Source organism: Pseudophryne corroboree, chromosome 3, assembly GCF_028390025.1.
Source record: "Pseudophryne corroboree isolate aPseCor3 chromosome 3, aPseCor3.hap2, whole genome shotgun sequence".
Classification (NCBI taxonomy): Eukaryota; Metazoa; Chordata; class Amphibia; order Anura; family Myobatrachidae; genus Pseudophryne; species Pseudophryne corroboree.
Genome location: NC_086446.1, coordinates 25461454 through 25479992, shown reverse-complemented (window position 1 = coordinate 25479992; position 18539 = coordinate 25461454). Strand labels below are relative to the sequence as shown.

General features: G+C 46.0%; 2 protein-coding genes across 4 annotated transcripts in view; one reads left to right on the top strand and one right to left on the bottom strand.

Annotated features, from left to right (window-relative positions):
• LOC135054584 (oocyte zinc finger protein XlCOF7.1-like) overlaps positions 1-315 on the bottom strand; it is a 66889-nt gene extending 66574 nt beyond the window's left edge. For both annotated transcript variants that reach the window (XM_063957745.1, XM_063957746.1), the window contains exon 1: positions 272-315. The gene's annotated coding sequence lies outside the window, so the exon portion shown is untranslated. The remainder of the gene's footprint in view (positions 1-271) is intronic.
• Positions 316-767: 452 nt separating this feature from the next.
• LOC135054566 (oocyte zinc finger protein XlCOF22-like) overlaps positions 768-18539 on the top strand; it is a 79953-nt gene continuing 62181 nt past the window's right edge. Inside the window, exons 1-6 of one of the 2 annotated variants that reach the window (XM_063957721.1) lie at positions 768-979; positions 2382-2534; positions 3022-3213; positions 3958-4036; positions 4153-4250; positions 15179-15386. In XM_063957721.1, coding sequence (XP_063813791.1) covers positions 2430-2534; positions 3022-3213; positions 3958-4036; positions 4153-4250; positions 15179-15386 — 682 coding nt within the window. In that variant the 5' untranslated portion in view covers positions 768-979; positions 2382-2429. The remainder of the gene's footprint in view (positions 980-2381; positions 2535-3021; positions 3214-3957; positions 4037-4152; positions 4251-15178; positions 15387-18539) is intronic. The other variant, XM_063957722.1, reaches the window with a different exon arrangement.

The following is an 18539-nucleotide window of genomic DNA, read 5'->3' as shown; positions in this document are numbered from 1 at the left end:
ACCTGTATTACGGTAATGCCGGGGTCCGCTCCACCTGTATTACGGTAACGGCGGGCTCCGTGCCACCTGTATTAGGGTAACGGCGGGGTCTGCGCCACCTGTATTACAGTAATAGGACACTATAGTGTCAGCCACCTGTACAGTGATAATGCAGCACCAGAGACTGCTCTAGCTGTACTATAACAAGGCACCAGAGGCTGCTCCCCCTGTAGTACAGCAACCTGACACCAGAGCTGCTCAGCCTATAGAATAATAATAATAATATCATTACCTGCTGCCAGACACAGCAATGGCTGCTCTCTGCTCCTGCTGCCTTGTGGGAATGATAGAAGGAAGGCGGAGCTCAGACCAGGGGACAATGGCCGCCGCTTCTGACGTCACTACTCGGCCAGGGAACCTATTGCTGCTGCAGCTGCCAGATTGGTCTACAAGAAAATGGCCGCCGGCCTCCTGCACAGAGGACATGTTTGTTAATAGTCCTAACAAAAGGCAGTGCTGTGGCCGGGGTGTAGGAGGGGAGGAGCCAGTCACCAGGTACCAGACTGTACAAATCATAATCTTCTTCCGGCCTGTGCGTTCCACCGTACTTCCGGTTATTGCGTTCCACACACAGGAAGTGAGTTTTCATCAAGCGCTGCAAAAAGGCTGGTTGGTTCTATATCGGAGGGGCTGAAGGGACCTTGTGACGTATCTAGGAGAGGAGCTACGTCACCAGGGGGAGGAGCTACGGGCGAACAGGGTACCCGAAAAGTACCCTCGCGGGCTCGCTTCGCTCGCCACGCTTCGGGCACGGTGGCTCGCTTCGCTCACCACCTAATTACTAAAGGTAATAGTTGGTGGCGTGGATAGTAGAGGAACTATCCCGCTGGCCTAGCTCCTCCCCCTTGCGTCGTAACTCCTCCCCCTTACGGAAAAGGTCCCTTAGCCCACTTGATTCTAGCATCTACCGCTGCAGCCTGTCATTGTCCGTCGTGATAAGGTAATGGCGTCTTACTATACAGGGGGAGCAGCCTGTGGTGTCCTGTTATTATTATTATTGTACAGGGTAGGCAGCCTGTGGTGTCCTTTTAATATTATACAGTGGGAGTGGCCTGTGGTGTCCTGTTATTATGATTATACAGGGGGAGCAGCATGTGGTGTCTTCCTCTTCTTTTTCTTTCTTGTTATTAGACAGGGGGAGTAGCTTGTGGTGTCCTGTTGTTGTTGTTATTATTATACAGCTGGAGCAGCCTGTGGTGTCCTATTATTATTATTATTATTATTATTATTATACAGGGGGAGCAGCGTTTGGTGTCCTTTTGTTGTTATTATTATTATTATTATTAGATGTATTTGTGTGTATCAAAACTATTTCTCAATTTCTATAATTTATTAAACCTAGTCTCCTGGCCATGAGTTACCAGTTGTAACCTTTAAACAACACAGCATTGTATGACAGTCACTGGGGCGTATTATGTGTGACCGTTCTTGGTGTCGTTTTCTTTGTAAAGTGACGGGGAACCCCAATTAGTGCACCACGTCCCCTCGCATGGCTCGCTTCAATCGCCATGCTTCGCACAAGGTGCCTCACTCTGCTGCGCTCGGCACAAGTTACTGTTCCCAATTGTAATCCATGTGGATCATTAAGTATGAAAAAGATAAAAAAAATGAAAAAAATTGTGAAAAACTCATGTCTACCTTTTTCTATGTCGACCTAATGACCATGTCGACCATTAGTGGTCGTCCCAATGTATATCGACCTAACGACCGCCATCTGGCTGTGTCATATGTGGAATAGATGAGGACTTTATGGTCACTCAGTGCGCTATATATATATATATATATATATATATATATATAACAAAAGGGTCCTGTACTCGCATCAGAAATTCAATGGTGGGTGCTATCCCAACAGAACGAAGTCCGCTGAATATATTGATGTCCACGCAAGTGGCGGGCGCACTCTCACAGATACAACACTTCTTCAATATTAATGTTCTTTATTGTAGCCTCATAAAATCGACGTTTCGATCCTTCCACAGGATCTTTTTCAGGAAAGGCAATACGAAATCATTTGTTCTCAGTATATACAATCATTAGATAATGCTCATGGGCTCAGCGGCAACCGTGTCGACATCCAGCAGGCTACCAACAACATAAGTGGTCCCATAACAACTATAAGGATCACAATCCCAGTGTGCTGTGTCCTGGGTTCTCTGTTGTTCCTATGTGCTAATCAGTCCAGCCACGAGTCAGCATCAGCCATGTGTTCCCAGGAGTCATATGTGGAATAGATGAGGACTTTATGGTCACTCAGTGCTATATATATATATATATATATATATATATATATTACATGTGTACTCTGTGGTGTTTATTAGAATTATTATACGTACTCCTAGACCACTGAGCTGTGAGGAACCAGAGTGTTTACTAGATGTCACGTGAGGATGAGATGCATCACTGATTCCATGAGAATGGAGAACGACAGCAATCGCATGTCTGAGAGGATCCTAAATCTCACCCTGGAGATCATCTACCTGCTGACTGGGGAGGTGAGGGGATCTGGGAGCGGCACAGTGACATCACTTATAGCTATAGTAATAATACAGGGACATGATTGGGGAGGTGAGGGGATCTGGGAGCGTCACAGTGACATCACTTATATCTATAGTAATAATACAGGGACATGACTGGGGAGGTGAGGGGATCTGGGAGCGTCACAGTGACATCACTTATATCTATAGTAATAATACAGGGACATGGCTGGGGAGGTGAGGGGATCTGGGAGCGTCACAGTGACATCACATATCTATAGTAATAATACAGGGACATGGCTGGGGAGGTGAGGGGATCTGAGCGTCACAGTGACATCACATATCTATAGTAATAATACAGGGACATGACTGGGGAGGTGAGGGGATCTGGGAGTGTCACAGTGACGTTACTTATATCTATAGTAATAATACAGGGACATGACTGGGGAGGTGAGGAGATCTGGGAGTGTAAGCAGTGATATTTTATGTCTTCACCAATATACAGGATTACACAGTTGTGAAGAAGATATCTGTTGAGTCTGAGACACCCAGCATCCGTCCACGTGAGTCAGGGGGACTGAGCAGGACCCAGAGCTCCATCACAGTGCCTCCACCTCACTCACTGATACATGGGAGGCACAATGACCAGAAGATCCTAGAACTTACCAAAAAGATAATTCAGCTGCTGATTAGAGAGGTGACTGCTGGGAATGGGACATTATACAGTAACAGCAGGGGATGTGCCTGGGTGATGACTGGAGTGGTGACTGCTGGGAATGGGACATTATACAGTAACACCATGGGATGTGTCTGGGTGATGACCGGAGAGATGACTACTGGGAATGGGACATTATACAGTAACACCAGGGGATGTGCCTGGGTGATGACTGGAGAGGTGACTGCTGGGAATGGGACATTATACAGTAACACCAGGGGATGTGCCTGGGTGATGACTGGAGAGGTGACTGCTGGGAATGGGACATTATACAGTAACACCAGGGGATGTGTCTGGGTGATGACTGGAGAGGTGACTGCTGGGAATGGGACATTATACAGTAACACCATGGGATGTGTCTGGGTGATGACCGGAGAGATGACTACTGGGAATGGGACATTATATAGTAAGAGCAGGGTATGTCTCTGAGTGGTGACCGGAGAGGTGACTGCTGGGAATGGGACATTATACAGTAACACCAGGGGATGTGTCTGGGTGATGACCGGAGAGGCGACTGCTGGGTGATGACTGGAGAGGTGACTGCTGGGAATGGGACATTATACAGTAACACTAGGGGATGTGTCTGGGTGATGATTGGAGAGGTGACTGCTGGGAATGGGACATTATACAGTAACACCAGGGGACGTGTCTGGGCGATGACTGTATCACTGTGTGTGTCAGGTTCCTATAAGGTGTCAGGATGTCGCTGTCTATCTCTCCATGCAGGAGGAGGAGTATGTAGAGGAACACAGGGGTCTGTACAAGGACGTGATGATGGAGAATCACCGGCCCCTCACATCACTGGGTAAGAGGAGACTCATGTATTGTACAGGGGAGAGCAGGTATGGGGGCCCCTATATACACTCCTCATCTGATAATCACATATATACACTGTACTCAGTCACTGTGTGTCTCCTACAGATGGACCCAGTAACAGAGATACCCCAGAGAGATGTCCCCGTCCTCTGTATTCCCAGGATTGTACAGAGGAGAATCACAGGATCCCACAGGAGGATCAGGTAGGTGGGATAGAGGTTCTCACGAAATAACAACATAAGAAAGTGACTTCACTATATCAGTTATTTATTTATTAACAGTTTCTTATATAGCGCAGCATATTCTGTTGTGCTTTACAATTGGAAAAACGAGACATAGAGGTAGGAGGTCTCTGCTCGCAAGCTTACAATCTATTGGAAAATAGGTGCTACTTATTGCATAATAGTCCAACAGATTGTAAAGATTCTTGGGCTGCATGAGATGGCCACACAGCAGGGCCAGAAGGAAGGGTAACCGAAGAAAGAAGAAATATGTGGGGATATGAGTGGACTGTAGAGTGGGGGTATAATTACATAGGAAAATTTATGATGGTTATGTGAGTGGGTCTGGAATGTGATACGCTTGCCTGAATGGGTGAGTTTTCAAGGAACGCTTGAAGGTTTGGAGACTAGAGGAGAGTCTTGGTGTGCGTGGGAGGGCATTCCACAGAGTGGGTGCAGCCTGGAGAAAGTCCTGCAGTCGTGAATTGAAGCGAATAATGAGTGTGGATGAGAGATGTAGATCTTGTGAAGGGCGGAGAGGTCGGGTTGGGAGATATTATAAGATGAGTGAAGAGATGTACGTTGGTGCAGTTTGGTTAATTGCCTTGTCTGTGAATAAAAGTATTTTATGTTGAATATTGTAGAATATAGGTGAGCAGTGGAGGGACAGACAGAGTGGATCTGCAGATGATGAACATCTAGCGAGGAAGATTAGCCTTGCAGCTGCATTCAGAATGGATTGTAGTGGTGAGAGCCTATGTTTGGGAAGACCAGTAAAAAGACTATTACATTAATCAGTGCGGGAGATGATGAGAGCATGGATTAGCGTTTTTGCACTCTCTTGTGTAAGGTATGGTCGTATTTTGGTTATGTTTTTTAGATGCATGTAACATGATTTGGAGACAGATTGAATGTGGGGAACAAAGGACAGTTCTGAGTCAGGAATGACACCTAGGCAGCGAGCTTGTGGGGTAGGGATGATTGTTGAGTTTTCAACAGTGATAGAGATATCAGGTTGTTAACTGCTATTGGCCGGTGGAAATAAAGTTAACTCTGTTTTGGAAATGGTAAAGAAAGGTGAGTACCAGAATTCAGAGTGTTGGACAACTCAATAGGTACCAGCAGCTCCCGATACGAGTATTAATTACTGTAGCGCTCTACGCCAACCCCGTATTCACCCAGATATCTCTGTTTTGGAAATATTACGTTCGAGGTGGCGAGATGTTATCCAAAATTAAATGGCAGAAAGGCATTCAGTGACACAGACCAATACAGATAGAGACAAATCAGGGGAGGATTTGGGTGTCATCCACGTACAGATGATTCTGAAATCCAGAAGAGCTGATTAGTTTCCTAAGAGATGAAGTATAGATTGAGAAATTAGAGGACCTAAGGCTGAGCCTTGCAGTACTCCAACTGAAAGAGGTAGCGAAGAGGAGGTGGATTCAGAGAAACGGACACTAAAAGAGCGATTAGATAGGTAGGATAGGACCCAAGAGAGGGCCATGTCCTGAAGACCTAGGGTTTGCAGTGTTTGTATGAAAAGAGTGGTCAAAAGTGTAAAAAGCAGCAGAGAGATCTAGAAGAATAAATAGTGAGTAATGGCCTCTAGACTTCGCAGTGACCAGATCATTCACTACTTTAGTCAGTGCTGTCTCTGTGGAGTGTTGTGAGCAAAAGCCTGACTGAAGTGGGTCAATTAAATTGTGTGATTTAAGAAAGTGTGTGAGGGGAGTGTAGGCAAGTCTCTCAAGTAGCTTGGAGAGACAAGGGAGCTGAGAGATAGGGCGGTAGTTTGAGAGAGTGTTAGGGTCAGAATTTTGTTTTTTTAGAATGGGAGTAATCACTGCATGCTTGAACAGTGAAGGAAAGATACCAGTAGAGAGAGAGAGAGATTACAGATGTTAGTTAAGGTTGGGATGAGCACAGGAGACAGCGATTTACTTACTTGTGAGGGTATAGGGGTATATGCAATTGCGGTCGAATTCCCGAAATTGTCGAATTTCGGGTCATTTTCGACCAAAAAAAAAAATCGCCTATGCAATTCAGTGCTTTCCGACCAAAAAACGGACTTTCAAAATTCGACTTTTTGAAATTCGAATTTTTGCAAATTCGACTTTTCTGCAATGATACAAGTGCTGCAATTCGACCAAAGCATATTCAATTCAAGTTTGGAAATTCGACAGCAGGGCTTTTAGACAGCAAATTCGTCATTTTCAATCCGCCACACTTTGGAGGGTGAAAACAAATAAAAAAATTTTAAACATGTTTTTTTTTGTGTTTTTTTGGGGGGGAATAGCAGATCTATTTATATTAGAAGGGATTAGGTACTTTTTTTTTTTTTTTTTTTTTTGGAGGCACAAATATTATTTATATATTTTTTTAAAATATTATTTTTTTTAATTTTTTTTTTTAATGCTGGAACGGTAAAATCATTAAAAAAAATGGCGTGGGGTCCCCCCTCCAAAGCATAACCAGCCTCGGGCTCTTCGAGCTGGTCCTGGTTCTAAAAATGCGGGGGAAAAATTGACAGGGGATCCCCCGTATTTTTAAAACCAGCACCGGGCTCTGCGCCTGGTGCTGGTGCCAAAAATACGGGGGACAAAAAGAGTAGGGGTCCCCCGTATTTTTAACACCAGCATCGGGCTCCACTAGCTGGACAGATAATGCCACAGCCGGGGGTCACTTTTATGCCGTGCCCTGCGGCCGTGGCATTAAATATCCAACTAGTCACCCCTGGCCGGGGTACCCTGGGGGAGTGGGGACCCCTTCAATCAAGGGGTCCCCCCCCCCAGCCACCCAAGGGCCAGGGGTGAAGCCCGAGGCTGCCCCCCCCCCCCATCCAATGGGCTGCGGATGGGGGGGCTGATAGCCTTTTGTGATAATAAAAAGATATTGTTTTTTCCAGTAGTACTACAAGTCCCAGCAAGCCTCCCCCGCAAGCTGGTACTTGGAGAACCACAAGTACCAGCATGCGGTAGAAAAACGGGCCCGCTGGTACCTGTAGTACTACTGGGAAAAAAATACCCAAATAAAAACAGGACACACACACCGTCAACAGTAAAACTTTATTTCATACGTCGACACACACATACTTACCTATGTTCACACGCCGACATCGGTCCTCTTCTCCATGTAGAATCCACGGATACCTGAAAAGAAAAGTTCAATATACTCACCTCAGCCATGGTCCAGAGATACATCCACGTACTTGGCAAAAAAACAAACCGCAAATACCCGACCACCGGACTGAAAGGGGTCCCATGCTGACACATGGGACACCTTTCCACGAATGAGACCTGTCAGTGACAGCTGTCACAGACAGGTCTCTAAGCCAATCAGGAAGCGCAACTTCGTTGCGCTCACCTGATTGGCTGAGCGCTGTCTGTACTGTGACAGCGCATCGCACAGCTCCCTCCATTATATTCAATGGTGGGAACTTAGCGGCTAGCGGTAAGGTCACCCGCCGGTCAGCGGCTGACCGGCGGGTGACCCCACCGCTACCCGCAAAGTTCCCACCATTGAAAGTAATGGAGCGGCTTTGCGAGGCGCTGTCACAGTACAGACAGCGCACAGCCAATCAGGTGAGCGCCACGGCAGTAGCGCTTCCTGATTGGCTGAAGGGACATCAGTGACAGGAGTCACGTGATGTCCCGGCATTCGGGGAAAGGGGTCTAATGTGAAAGCATTGGACCCCTTTCATTAGTCCGCTGGATCGGTGTTCGTTTTTTTTTTTTGCCAAGTACGTGGATTATCTCTCTGGACCTGGATGTACCTCTGGACGCTGGAAGGTGAGTATAATTTTTTTACAGGTACCTCGGATCGTCGGAGACCGTGGCAGTCGGCGTGTCAACATAGGTAAGTATGTGTGTGTCGGCGTATGAAATAAAGTTTTACTATCAAGGTGTGTGTCTCCTGTTTTTATTTGGGTATTTTTTCCCCAGTAGTACTACAGGTACCAGCGGGCCCGTTTTTCTCCCGCATGCTGGTACTTGTGGTTCTCCAAGTACCAGCTTGCGGGGGAGGCTTGCTGGGACTTGTAGTACTACTGGAAAAAACAATATCTTTTAATTTTCACAAAGGCTATCAGCCCCCCCATCCGCAGCCCATTGGATGGGGGGGGGGGACAGCCTCGGGCTTCACCCCTGGCCCTTGGGTGGCTGGGGGGGGGGACCCCTTGATTGAAGGGGTCCCCACTCCCCCAGGGTACCCCGGCCAGGGGTGACTAGTTGGATATTTAATGCCACGGCCGCAGGGCACGGCATAAAAGTGACCCCCGGCTGTGGCATTATCTGTCCAGCTAGTGGAGCCCGATGCTGGTGTTAAAAATACGGGGGACCCCTACTCTTTTTGTCCCCCGTATTTTTGGCACCAGCACCAGGCACAGAGCCCGGTGCTGGTTTTAAAAATACGGGGGATCCCTGCCCAATTTTTCCCCTGCATTTTTAGAACCAGGACCAGCTCGAAGAGCCCGAGGCTGGTTATGCTTTGGAGGGGGGACCCCACGCCATTTTTTCCCCCGGGTTTTTCCCGTTTTTTCCCGTTTTTTAAAATCGCGGCAAAATCCGCCAAATCGGCCGATTTTTGCCCGCGACTCTGGCGAATCCGTTTTTCATTGAATATGGTGAATTCCGGAAGCCACCTTCCGGAATTCACCTGGCGAATTTGGTCGAATTAAAAAACGGCGAAAATTGCCGCGAATTCGACCGCAATTGCATATACCTCATAGGCTCAAGAGGAGAGGTATTAGAGTAGAAGGCTGAGAAGAGTGTTGACACTTCATCTTCACTTGTGGTATCAAATGAGGAGAGAGTGTCAGAGGGTTCAGGTAGAGCACAGGTTCTCAAAATCGGTCCTCAGGACCCCACACAGTGCATGTTTTGCAGGTAACCCAGCAGGTGCACAGGTGTATTAATTACTCACTGACACATTTTAATAGGTCCACAGGTGTAGCTAATTATTTCACTTGCGATTCTGTGAGGTGACCTGCAAAACATGCACTGTGTGGGGTCCTGAGGACCGAGTTTGAGAAACTATGAGGTAGAGAATTGAGCAGGTCACTGGCTGAGGAAGAGCATACCATTTCATCCTCGGATCTCCTCAATCTCGTCCTTGAAGCAGGAGGCATGATCTTGCGCCTTGATAGTTGCTGATCGATTGGGTGATGGAGGGTTCAGAAGTGATTTAAATGTATTAAAAAGTAATTAGGGATTAGAGGCTTGAGCATAGATGAGACTCTGGAAATATGTTTGGCAGAGTCCAGAGCATTACGATAAGAGCAGTAGACAGTCTTATATGTGAGAAAGTCGCTAGGAATACAATATTTACACAACTGACGTTCAGCTTTCCGTGAGAGATTTTGTAGGTGTCTTGTTAATTTAGAGTGCCACGGTTGACATCTTGACCTTCGTGGAGTGTGATGGGTTGCTGGAGCCACTTGGTCAAGGGCTATTTTTAGAGTCTGGTTCAGGTGTGATACAGCAGTCTAAGGAGAAGTAAATGCAGAAATAGGTGAGAGCAGTTGTTGCAGAGAGGTGGACAGTTCTTGAAAATTAATTGTGTTAATATTTCTGCGGGTTTGAGGAGGATTAAAGGACTTCAATGACTCTGAGTTTGAAGTAATGTTGGAAAGCTTGCAGGTGATAAGGTTGTGATCCGGGAGAGGGAAACGGGTGTTAGTGAATTCAGAAACTGAGCATAGTCTAGTGAATACTAGATCAAGGCAGTGGCCCTCCTGATGAGTAGAGGAGTCAGTCCATTGGGAGAGGCAGAGAGAGGAGGTTAGAGAGAGTAGTTTGAAGGCATGAGCAGCAGATTTTGGACTATCAATAGCAATATTGAAATCACCCATGATGATGGTGGAGATGTCAGAAGATAGGAAGTGAGGGAGCCAGGCAGAAAAATCTTCCAGAAATTGTTTGGGTTGCCCAGGTGGGCGATAGATGGCTGCAACACGCAGAGAGAAAGTGTAAATTTTGATGGAATGTATTTCAAATGATGTGAATGTGAGTGATGGTACTTGTGGTAGAACTGTGTATGTGAAAGATTGGGAAAGTAATAAATCCAACGCCACCTCCTTTACTGTTACCAGGCCTGGAGGTGTGTGTGAAGTGGAGACCACCATGTGACAGTGCTGCAGGGGAGGCTGTGTCAGATTGTGTGAGCCATGTTTCTGTTATAGCAAGCAGATTGAAGTTGTTAGATATGAAGAGGTCATGTATAGATGTTAATTTGTTACAAACGGAGCGTGCATTCCATAAGGCACATTTTAGTGATTTGAAGGGTGCAGGGAGACGTGATGTTTATGAGGTTGGCTATATTTCTATATTGCTGCGAATCAGGTAGGTGTGAGTGGGGCAAGTGATTGGGTCCTGGATTTGGAGAAATGTCAACAGCTAAAAGCAGCAGGAGAGAGAGATAAATAAAGTTGGAGGTTTGTGAATGTTTTTTTATGGTGTCTGGTTGTGGATGTTATTGTCAAAGTAGAGAAATAAGTAAAAATCTCATGAGTGTTAATAAGAGGGGAGTGAATAATTGAGGCAGCAATGTGTACAAAGGGGTGAGTAACAGGGAGAATGAAGGATGTTATTGTTTTAGACAAAAAAACAATGGAGTACAATGAAGAAAATTAATTTGTGGTACATGGTTCGTTTCAGATAAAAGTACAATTCTTTAGGCTTGGAGTGTAAAATGTTGCAATAATTAAGTGTAAACGTTCAAATATCGGTTTACTGGTGTTGTACAGCTGTTCATTTACAAACACTGAGTATTTTGAATAATTTACATATGTGAAGGCAAATTAAGCACAGCTGACCCTAGAATGCTTCTAAAGGGATTACTGGCAAATGAATAAAGGCTACCAGTGTGGCAAAAGTTTAGTTGGTTATAGGTGAAATTGAGTACTTTGTGAGTATGCAAACACCAAGCCAGCATGCTTTCATTGATTCTGTATAGCTAAGCAAAATTTGCAAACCCAGGTATTAAGTCGCAATTAAATCATGATATAGCAACTGTTCTTAGACTGCATGAGGATGTGAAAGATAAACTTATGTACATATGTTTAAATGGACAGATGAGTTTGCATGTTGTATGTCTGTTCCTTTGCTGTAATGTTTGTTTCCGTCCTGTTCAAGTCCTGAATAAGTCCTTTTTATAATATTTCATAACCCTTCTAATACAGCCCAGATCAGCCAGGCTGATCAGCCTAGGACATCTCCTTAAGAATGGATTCTGTCCATGTGTGTCCAATAATTCCAATCAAGGCCTAACACCCCAACCCCAGTTACAGAGGATGCAATAATACAACACTAGCATAAACACTGATAGGAGATTACCAACTATTTAGAAAGTTGAAATAAAGTGTCATCCTAGTATACAATAATAACTGCTGATATTATTGGTGTAATTACCCAATATAATATATTTGCACTGCAGCACGAAACTTCAATATAGACCGAGAAGTGAGTAATGGCCTTAAGGGCCCCATGCACTAGTACGATTTTACACGATTTCATCCAATTCCGATATATCCGTCTGATATATTGTATGAAATTGTATACAATCGTATGTATTTTAGATTGTATCCAATCTGATGCGTGTCCCTGTGGCTGTCTGATAAGATCCCCTAAGTCGTTGGTGCTGCACTAAGAATATATATCGGAATTGGATGAAAAAGTGTGTTTTTGTGCATGTGATATATCGCATGCGATGTATCACAGGGAAGTTTGACTGGCAATCTCGGGACACTCCCAGCCCCCGTAGACCTCTATCCCGCCCATCAGATATATCTCATGGTACAATTGTATGCCGTACGATATATTGCATGCGATGTATAGTGGCTTCATCAATCTCATGCGATATATCTTATGCAAAGATAGCACAAAAGTACCAAATCGTAATGGAATCACTCCTGGGAAGGTCCCGGGGGAGTTAAAGGGAAATTACTTCCGATTCAGCCTCCGACATATCGTTGTAGTTTATGGGGGCCCTTTAGACTTTGCAGTGACCAGATCATTCAATACCTTAGTGCTGTCTCTATGGAGTGTTGGGAATGAAAGCCTGACTGATGTGTGTCCAATAAGTTGTGTGCATCAAGAAAGTGTGTCGAGGCGTGTGTAGGCAAGTCTCTCAAGTAGCTTATATGGGCATGGGAGCGGAGAGATGGGGCGTTAGTTTGAGAGAGAGTAAGGGTCAGAATTTTGTTTATTCAGAATGTGAGTAGTCACTGCATGCTTGAGCAGTGAAGGAAAGATACCAGTAGATAGAGAGAGATTACAGATGATAGTTATGGTTGAGACAGGATCAAGAGGAGAGATAGTGGGGTAGGCAGGTGAGAAGAGTGCCGATACTTCTTCACTTGTAGGATCAAATGATGAGAAGGTGATAGAGGGTTCAGGAAGGGAATTGAGTTCTTAAATTGAGTTACTAGTGCTCCCTGGGATTTTCAGGGGTACTTATTGTTCTGAAATGATGGGGCTGGTGCAGGATATACAGGTGATAATGAGACACACAGGAAAAGCAGTGTCCTAGGGATCTCTAGCCCCATGCCCCACAGTAGGACTCTGATGATAACATGAAAGCAGACGGGGATGACCGTTTTATTGTACGGTTTACATTTTTCACAAATTATTATTATTATTATCCTTTATTTATATGGCGCCACAAGGGTTCCGCAGCGCCCAATTACAGAGTACATAAACAAATAATCAAACAGGAAAACAGCAACTTACAGTTGACGACAATATAGGACAAGTACGGGGTAAATAAACATAGCTACATCAGCAGATGACACTGGAATAAGTATCAGGTGGCAGAAGACTGATGGAATTGGTGCAGTTGAAGATTATTAAAGTAAGAAAAGGGTAAGCACATGAGGGAAGAGGGCCCTGCTCGTGAGAGCTTACATTCTAAAGGGAAGGGGTAGACAGACGGGGGTGAGACAGATGGGGTACATAGAGAATGTGGAACAGGTTTAGGATGAGATTTGGCTGGGTTTGGTGAAGAAGTGGGTCTTGAGAGCCCGTTTGAAGTTTTGTAGAGAGGTTGAGAGTCTGAGGGGGAGAGGTAGGGAATTCCAGAGAAGTGGTGCAGCACGTGAAAAATCTTGGAGGTAGGAGTGGGAGGAAGTCATCCGTAGGCAGGAGAGTCGGCGAGCATTAGCAGAGCGAAGAGGACGGGTGGGAGTGTAAAGCGAGATAAGATCAGAGATGTAGATGGGAGAGTAGTGGGTGAGGGTTTTGTAAGCAAGTGTGAGAAGCTTGAAATGGATTCTGAAAGGGAAGGGGAGCCAGTGAAGGTCTAGTAAGAGAGGAGAGGTGGACGTAGTGCGTTTGGTGAGGAAAATGAGCCGGGCAGAAGCATTGAGGATAGATTGGAGTGGAGAGAGGTATTTTTCAGGAATGCCAGTTAGGAGGAGATTACAGTAGTTCAGTCTGGAGATGACCAATGAGTGGATAAGAGTCTTAGTAGCATCCTGGGTCAGAAAGGGTCTGATCCTGGAAATATTTTTTAGATGAAAACGGCAGGTTTGTGAGAGGTGCTGAATGTGTGGTTTGAAGGAGAGGGAGAAGTCAAGGATTACGCCAAGACAGCGCACTTGGGGGGTAGAGGAGATAGTAGTGCCATCAATAGATAATGAGATTGTAGGAGGTGAGGTTATGCGGGAGGGAGGGAAGATGATCAGCTCGGTCTTAGACATGTTAAGTTTAAGAAAGCACTGGGACATCCCAGGAAGAGATAGCAGAGAGACAGTTGGAGATACGAGTGAGGAGAGTAGGGGAGAGGTCTGGAGAGGAAAGATAGATTTGAGTGTCATCAGCATAGAGATGATATTGGAAACCAAAAGAACTAAGGAGCTTACCAAGTGAGGACGTATAGAGAGAGAAGAGAAGAGGACCAAGGACAGAACCTTGGGGTACCCCTACAGTTAGTGGAAGTGAGGGGGAGGTGGAGTCATGAGAGGAGACAGAGAATGAACGGTCAGAAAGGTAGGACGACAACCAAGAGAGGGCAGTGTCACGCAGACCAATGGAGTGAAGGATTTGCAGTAGAAGAGGATGGTCCAAAGTGTCAAAAGCAGCATCATCAAGAGAGATCAAGTAGAATAAGTAGAGAGTAGTGTCCCTTAGATTTAGCAGCATGGAGGTCATTGCATACTTTTGTAAGGGCAGTTTCAGTTTAGTGGAGAGGACGGAAGCCAGATTGGAATGGGTCAAGCAGTGAGTGTGAGGAAAGAAAAGAAGTAAGGCGGTTGTAGACCATACGCTCAAGGAGTTTGGAGGCAAAAGGGAGGAGGGAGATGGGTCGGTAGTTGGAGAGGGTGTTTGGATCAAGGGTAGGTTTTTTTAAGAATAGGAGAGATGAGTGCGTGCTTGAAGGCAGAGGGGAAAGTGCCTGATGAGAGGGAGAGATTGAGAAGGTGGGAAAGATGGGAACAAGCAGAAGAAGAGAGGTAGCAGAGGAGGCGGGAGGGGATAGGGTCAAGTGGGGAGGTGGTGAGGGGACAGGAACGAATGAGGGCCATGACTTCCTCTCCAGATGCATGGGAGAAAGATGACAGAGTTGGTGCGAGGGATGGAGAGGGTTGGTAAGGGATGGGAGAAGGCTGGTTACTGATGGTCTGGTGTGATGTGATGTCCTGACGTATGGAGTCAATTTTTGATGTGAGGTAAGTGGCAAAGTCAAGAGCAGAGAGTGAAGAAGGGAGACGAGGTGGGCAGAGGAGTGAGTTGAGAGTGGCAAAGAGGCGCGAGATATATACAGTACTTGGGCAATTCTTTCTAATGGATTATTTATTTCAAATATTGTGTATTGCTTTTAAAATTTTGATTATTGCTCTAATAGTCTCCTGATTACTCTGAGTAAATGATGTCCGGCATTAATGAAGCATTCATTTATATATGGGTTTTTAGGTTGAATATCTGACTAATATTAAGATAGAAAATAAAAGGGAGGAAGAAGAGACGTATGAGACTGATAATAAGGCAGAAGATATACAGGGGGAAGAGCAGACGTATTTGACTGATAATATGGTAGAAGATATGGAGGAGGAAGAGGAGACATACCCGAGGGGTGAGCAGCAGTGTGAGGAGGAGGAAATCCTTACAGATATCAGCACAGGTGAGTGATAAACACATAAAAGAAAAGAGTCACATATTTTTTTTGTTCTGTCTCACCAACAATCTCTTATCGTACATTCTCCTCTGTCAGTACAGACTGAGAAAATATATCTGCCCAGTCGGGGAGTCAGGAACCATCAGCCCCTATTATACTCCTGCTCTCCTGCACACATTATGTCACTGTGTGTTACCAGCCCAGAGATCTGACCAGTCTCCTCCCCACACTCTCTGGTGTATCTCATACATCAGGAGCCATCAGCCCTATTATACTCCTGCTCTCCCCCTCACATCATGTCACTGTGTGTTACCAGCCCAGAGATCTGACCAGTCTCCTCCCCACACTCTCTGGTGTATCTTATACATCAGGAGCCATCAGCCCCTATTATATTCCTCCTCCCCCCCTCACATCCTGTCACTGTGCGTTACCAGCCCAGAGATCTGACCAGTCTCCTCCCCACACTCTCTGGTGTATCTTATACATCAGGAGCCATCAGCCCCTATTATACTCCTGCTCTCCCCCTCACATCATGTCACTGTGTGTTACCAGCCCAGAGATCTGACCAGTCTCCTCCCCACACTCTCTGGTGTATCTTATACATCAGGAGCCATCAGCCCCTATTATATTCCTCCTCCCCCCCTCACATCCTGTCACTGTGCGTTACCAGCCCAGAGATCTGACCAGTCTCATCCCCACACTCTCTGGTGTATCTCATACATCAGGAGCCATCAGCCCCTATTATACTCCTGCTCTCCCCCTCACATCATGTCACTGTGTGTTACCAGCCCAGAGATCTGACCAAGTCTCCTCCCCACACTCTCTGGTGTGTCTCATACATCAGCAGCCATCAGCCCCTATTACACTCCTGCTCTCCCCCTCACATCATGTCACTGTGTGTTACCAGCCCAGAGATCTGACCAGTCTCCTCCCCACACTCTCTGGTGTATCTCGTACATCAGGAGCTATCAGCCCCTATTATACTCCTGCTCTCCCCCTCACATCATGTCACTGTGTGTTACCAGCCCAGAGATCTGACCAGTCTCCTCCCCACACTCTTTGGTGTATCTCATACATCAGCAGCCATCAGCCCCTATTACACTCCTGCTCTCCCCCTCACATCATGTCACTGTGTGTTACCAGCCCAGAGATCTGACCAGTCTCCTCCCCACACTCTTTGGTGTATGTCATACATCAGGAGCCATCGGCACCTATTATACTCCTGCTCTCCCCCTCACATCATGTCACTGTGTGCTATCAGCCCAGAGATCTGACCAGTCTCCTCCCCACACTCTTTGGTGTATGTCATACATCAGGAGCCATCAGCCCCTATTATACTCCTGCTCTCCCCCTCACATCATGTCACTGTGTGTTACCAGCCCAGAGATCTGACCAGTCTCCTGCCCACACTCTCTAGTGTATCTCATACATCAGGAGCCATCAGCCCCTATTATACTCCTGCTTCCCCCCCTCGCATCATGTTACTGTGCGTTACCAGCCCAGAGATCTGACCAGTCTCCTCCCCACTCTCTCTGGTATGTCTCGTACATCAGTACAAAAGACATCTCTGTGCCCTAATATTAGTAATATATGTATATGTGATACTCTGTAGTGATCCCAATCTCCTGTAATAATGCAATTTGAGGCAAGCTGTAGACTAGCACTGTATCTACCTATGGTATTACATGTAAAATGCGTGTTATGGGTGTGTGACTTGATGTGAATAGTTCCAGGTATTACACCTATACTGACACTACCGCATACTTCATAGGGTTTCTTATGATCATTGGCACTGCTAATGAGACCCCCAGATTCTATGCTTCAAATGGTTCCATAAGTTGGCCTTGGCATTGTCTACTGATGGCTATAAGGACTCTGAGTAGGATATCTGGACTGACATTTGCTGGCTTCATGGAGGGTGCTACTGCTCGCAAAGTAGAATTTTCTGGACTTTGCAGTGATCGCCATGAGGTTGCAGAAGGCTCTTTTGTTGGGTAGGTGCACATATGGGACTTGGGAAGATTATGTTCCCTCTCTTTATGAACAATAGAGGTACAATTTGTTTTCCCAAACACTATTCCCCCTCGTATTGATGACCTGGGCAGATAAAATATTTCCGGGAAGTGTGTGTGTCACAGGCCGCAACACTAACGCCGGGAGCTTTAGCAGTGCCTTGAGGTACGGTAGTCCGGTTGGCAGCTGGCCCAAACCCTAGAATGACTCCAGATGGAGGCTGCACTTAGTGAACTGCCGGAGGGTCTTCTCCTGCAGCCACCTGAGTGTGAGTGAACTCGGGAGGTGAGGGCAGGCTGGGATCACGAAGGTCTCCAGCAACAGCATTATAGAGACTGCTGCCCAGTATTTAATTACTTTCTCTCTGGAGTCCATTTTTGGACAGAAACCTGCTGTGCCTCTCCTTCCTGCAGCTAGTGGACAGGAGGGAGGCACACACATACTGCCAATGGGTAGAATGTATACAATTGAGAAACCTCTCCAGATGATTGCATACAAGCAGTGCATTTATTAACCTGTATTGGGTTAAAGGGATATGGACTGGATACCCCCTGCCTAAACTGTGTGTAAATAAAGTGACTGAGCTGGTCAGCCTCCTGCCTGTACTGCGTGTATATAAAGGGTTAGGGGCTGCCTTCATAGCCCACGTTCACCTCTCACACCAATGGCACGTGGTGCTCTGCAGTTTCCACGCCGATTATTCCCAATGGTGCCATTTGTACATCACAATACACCTTCACCACAGCAGCACACGAACAGGCCACAAACTACCAACCTTGGCCGAAGAACTGATATTCATCCTTTTATGCAACTCGGATAAATCGCCTCTTTTACCCATGAGCGCAACAAGTGATATGTGTGCATACGGCCTACCGCACACCTTATATACCCACCAAGCCAGCGCATGACATGTGAGGTACTTCATGGGCTGCGCCCTACCAACATCAAATTTAGGAGGTGGTCATAATAATGTTACTCGACCGTGTATATCTTGGTGTATATACACTGAAGTGCGAAAAGTCATGGGATAGTATGCAAAGATAATGGTAGGTGGCACCACTGTGACGTGTTGAAAATGCCCAGACCTGCATCAGTTGTAAACTGACACCTCTTGAGATAGTCTGAACACCGGCTAGGCTGCTCATA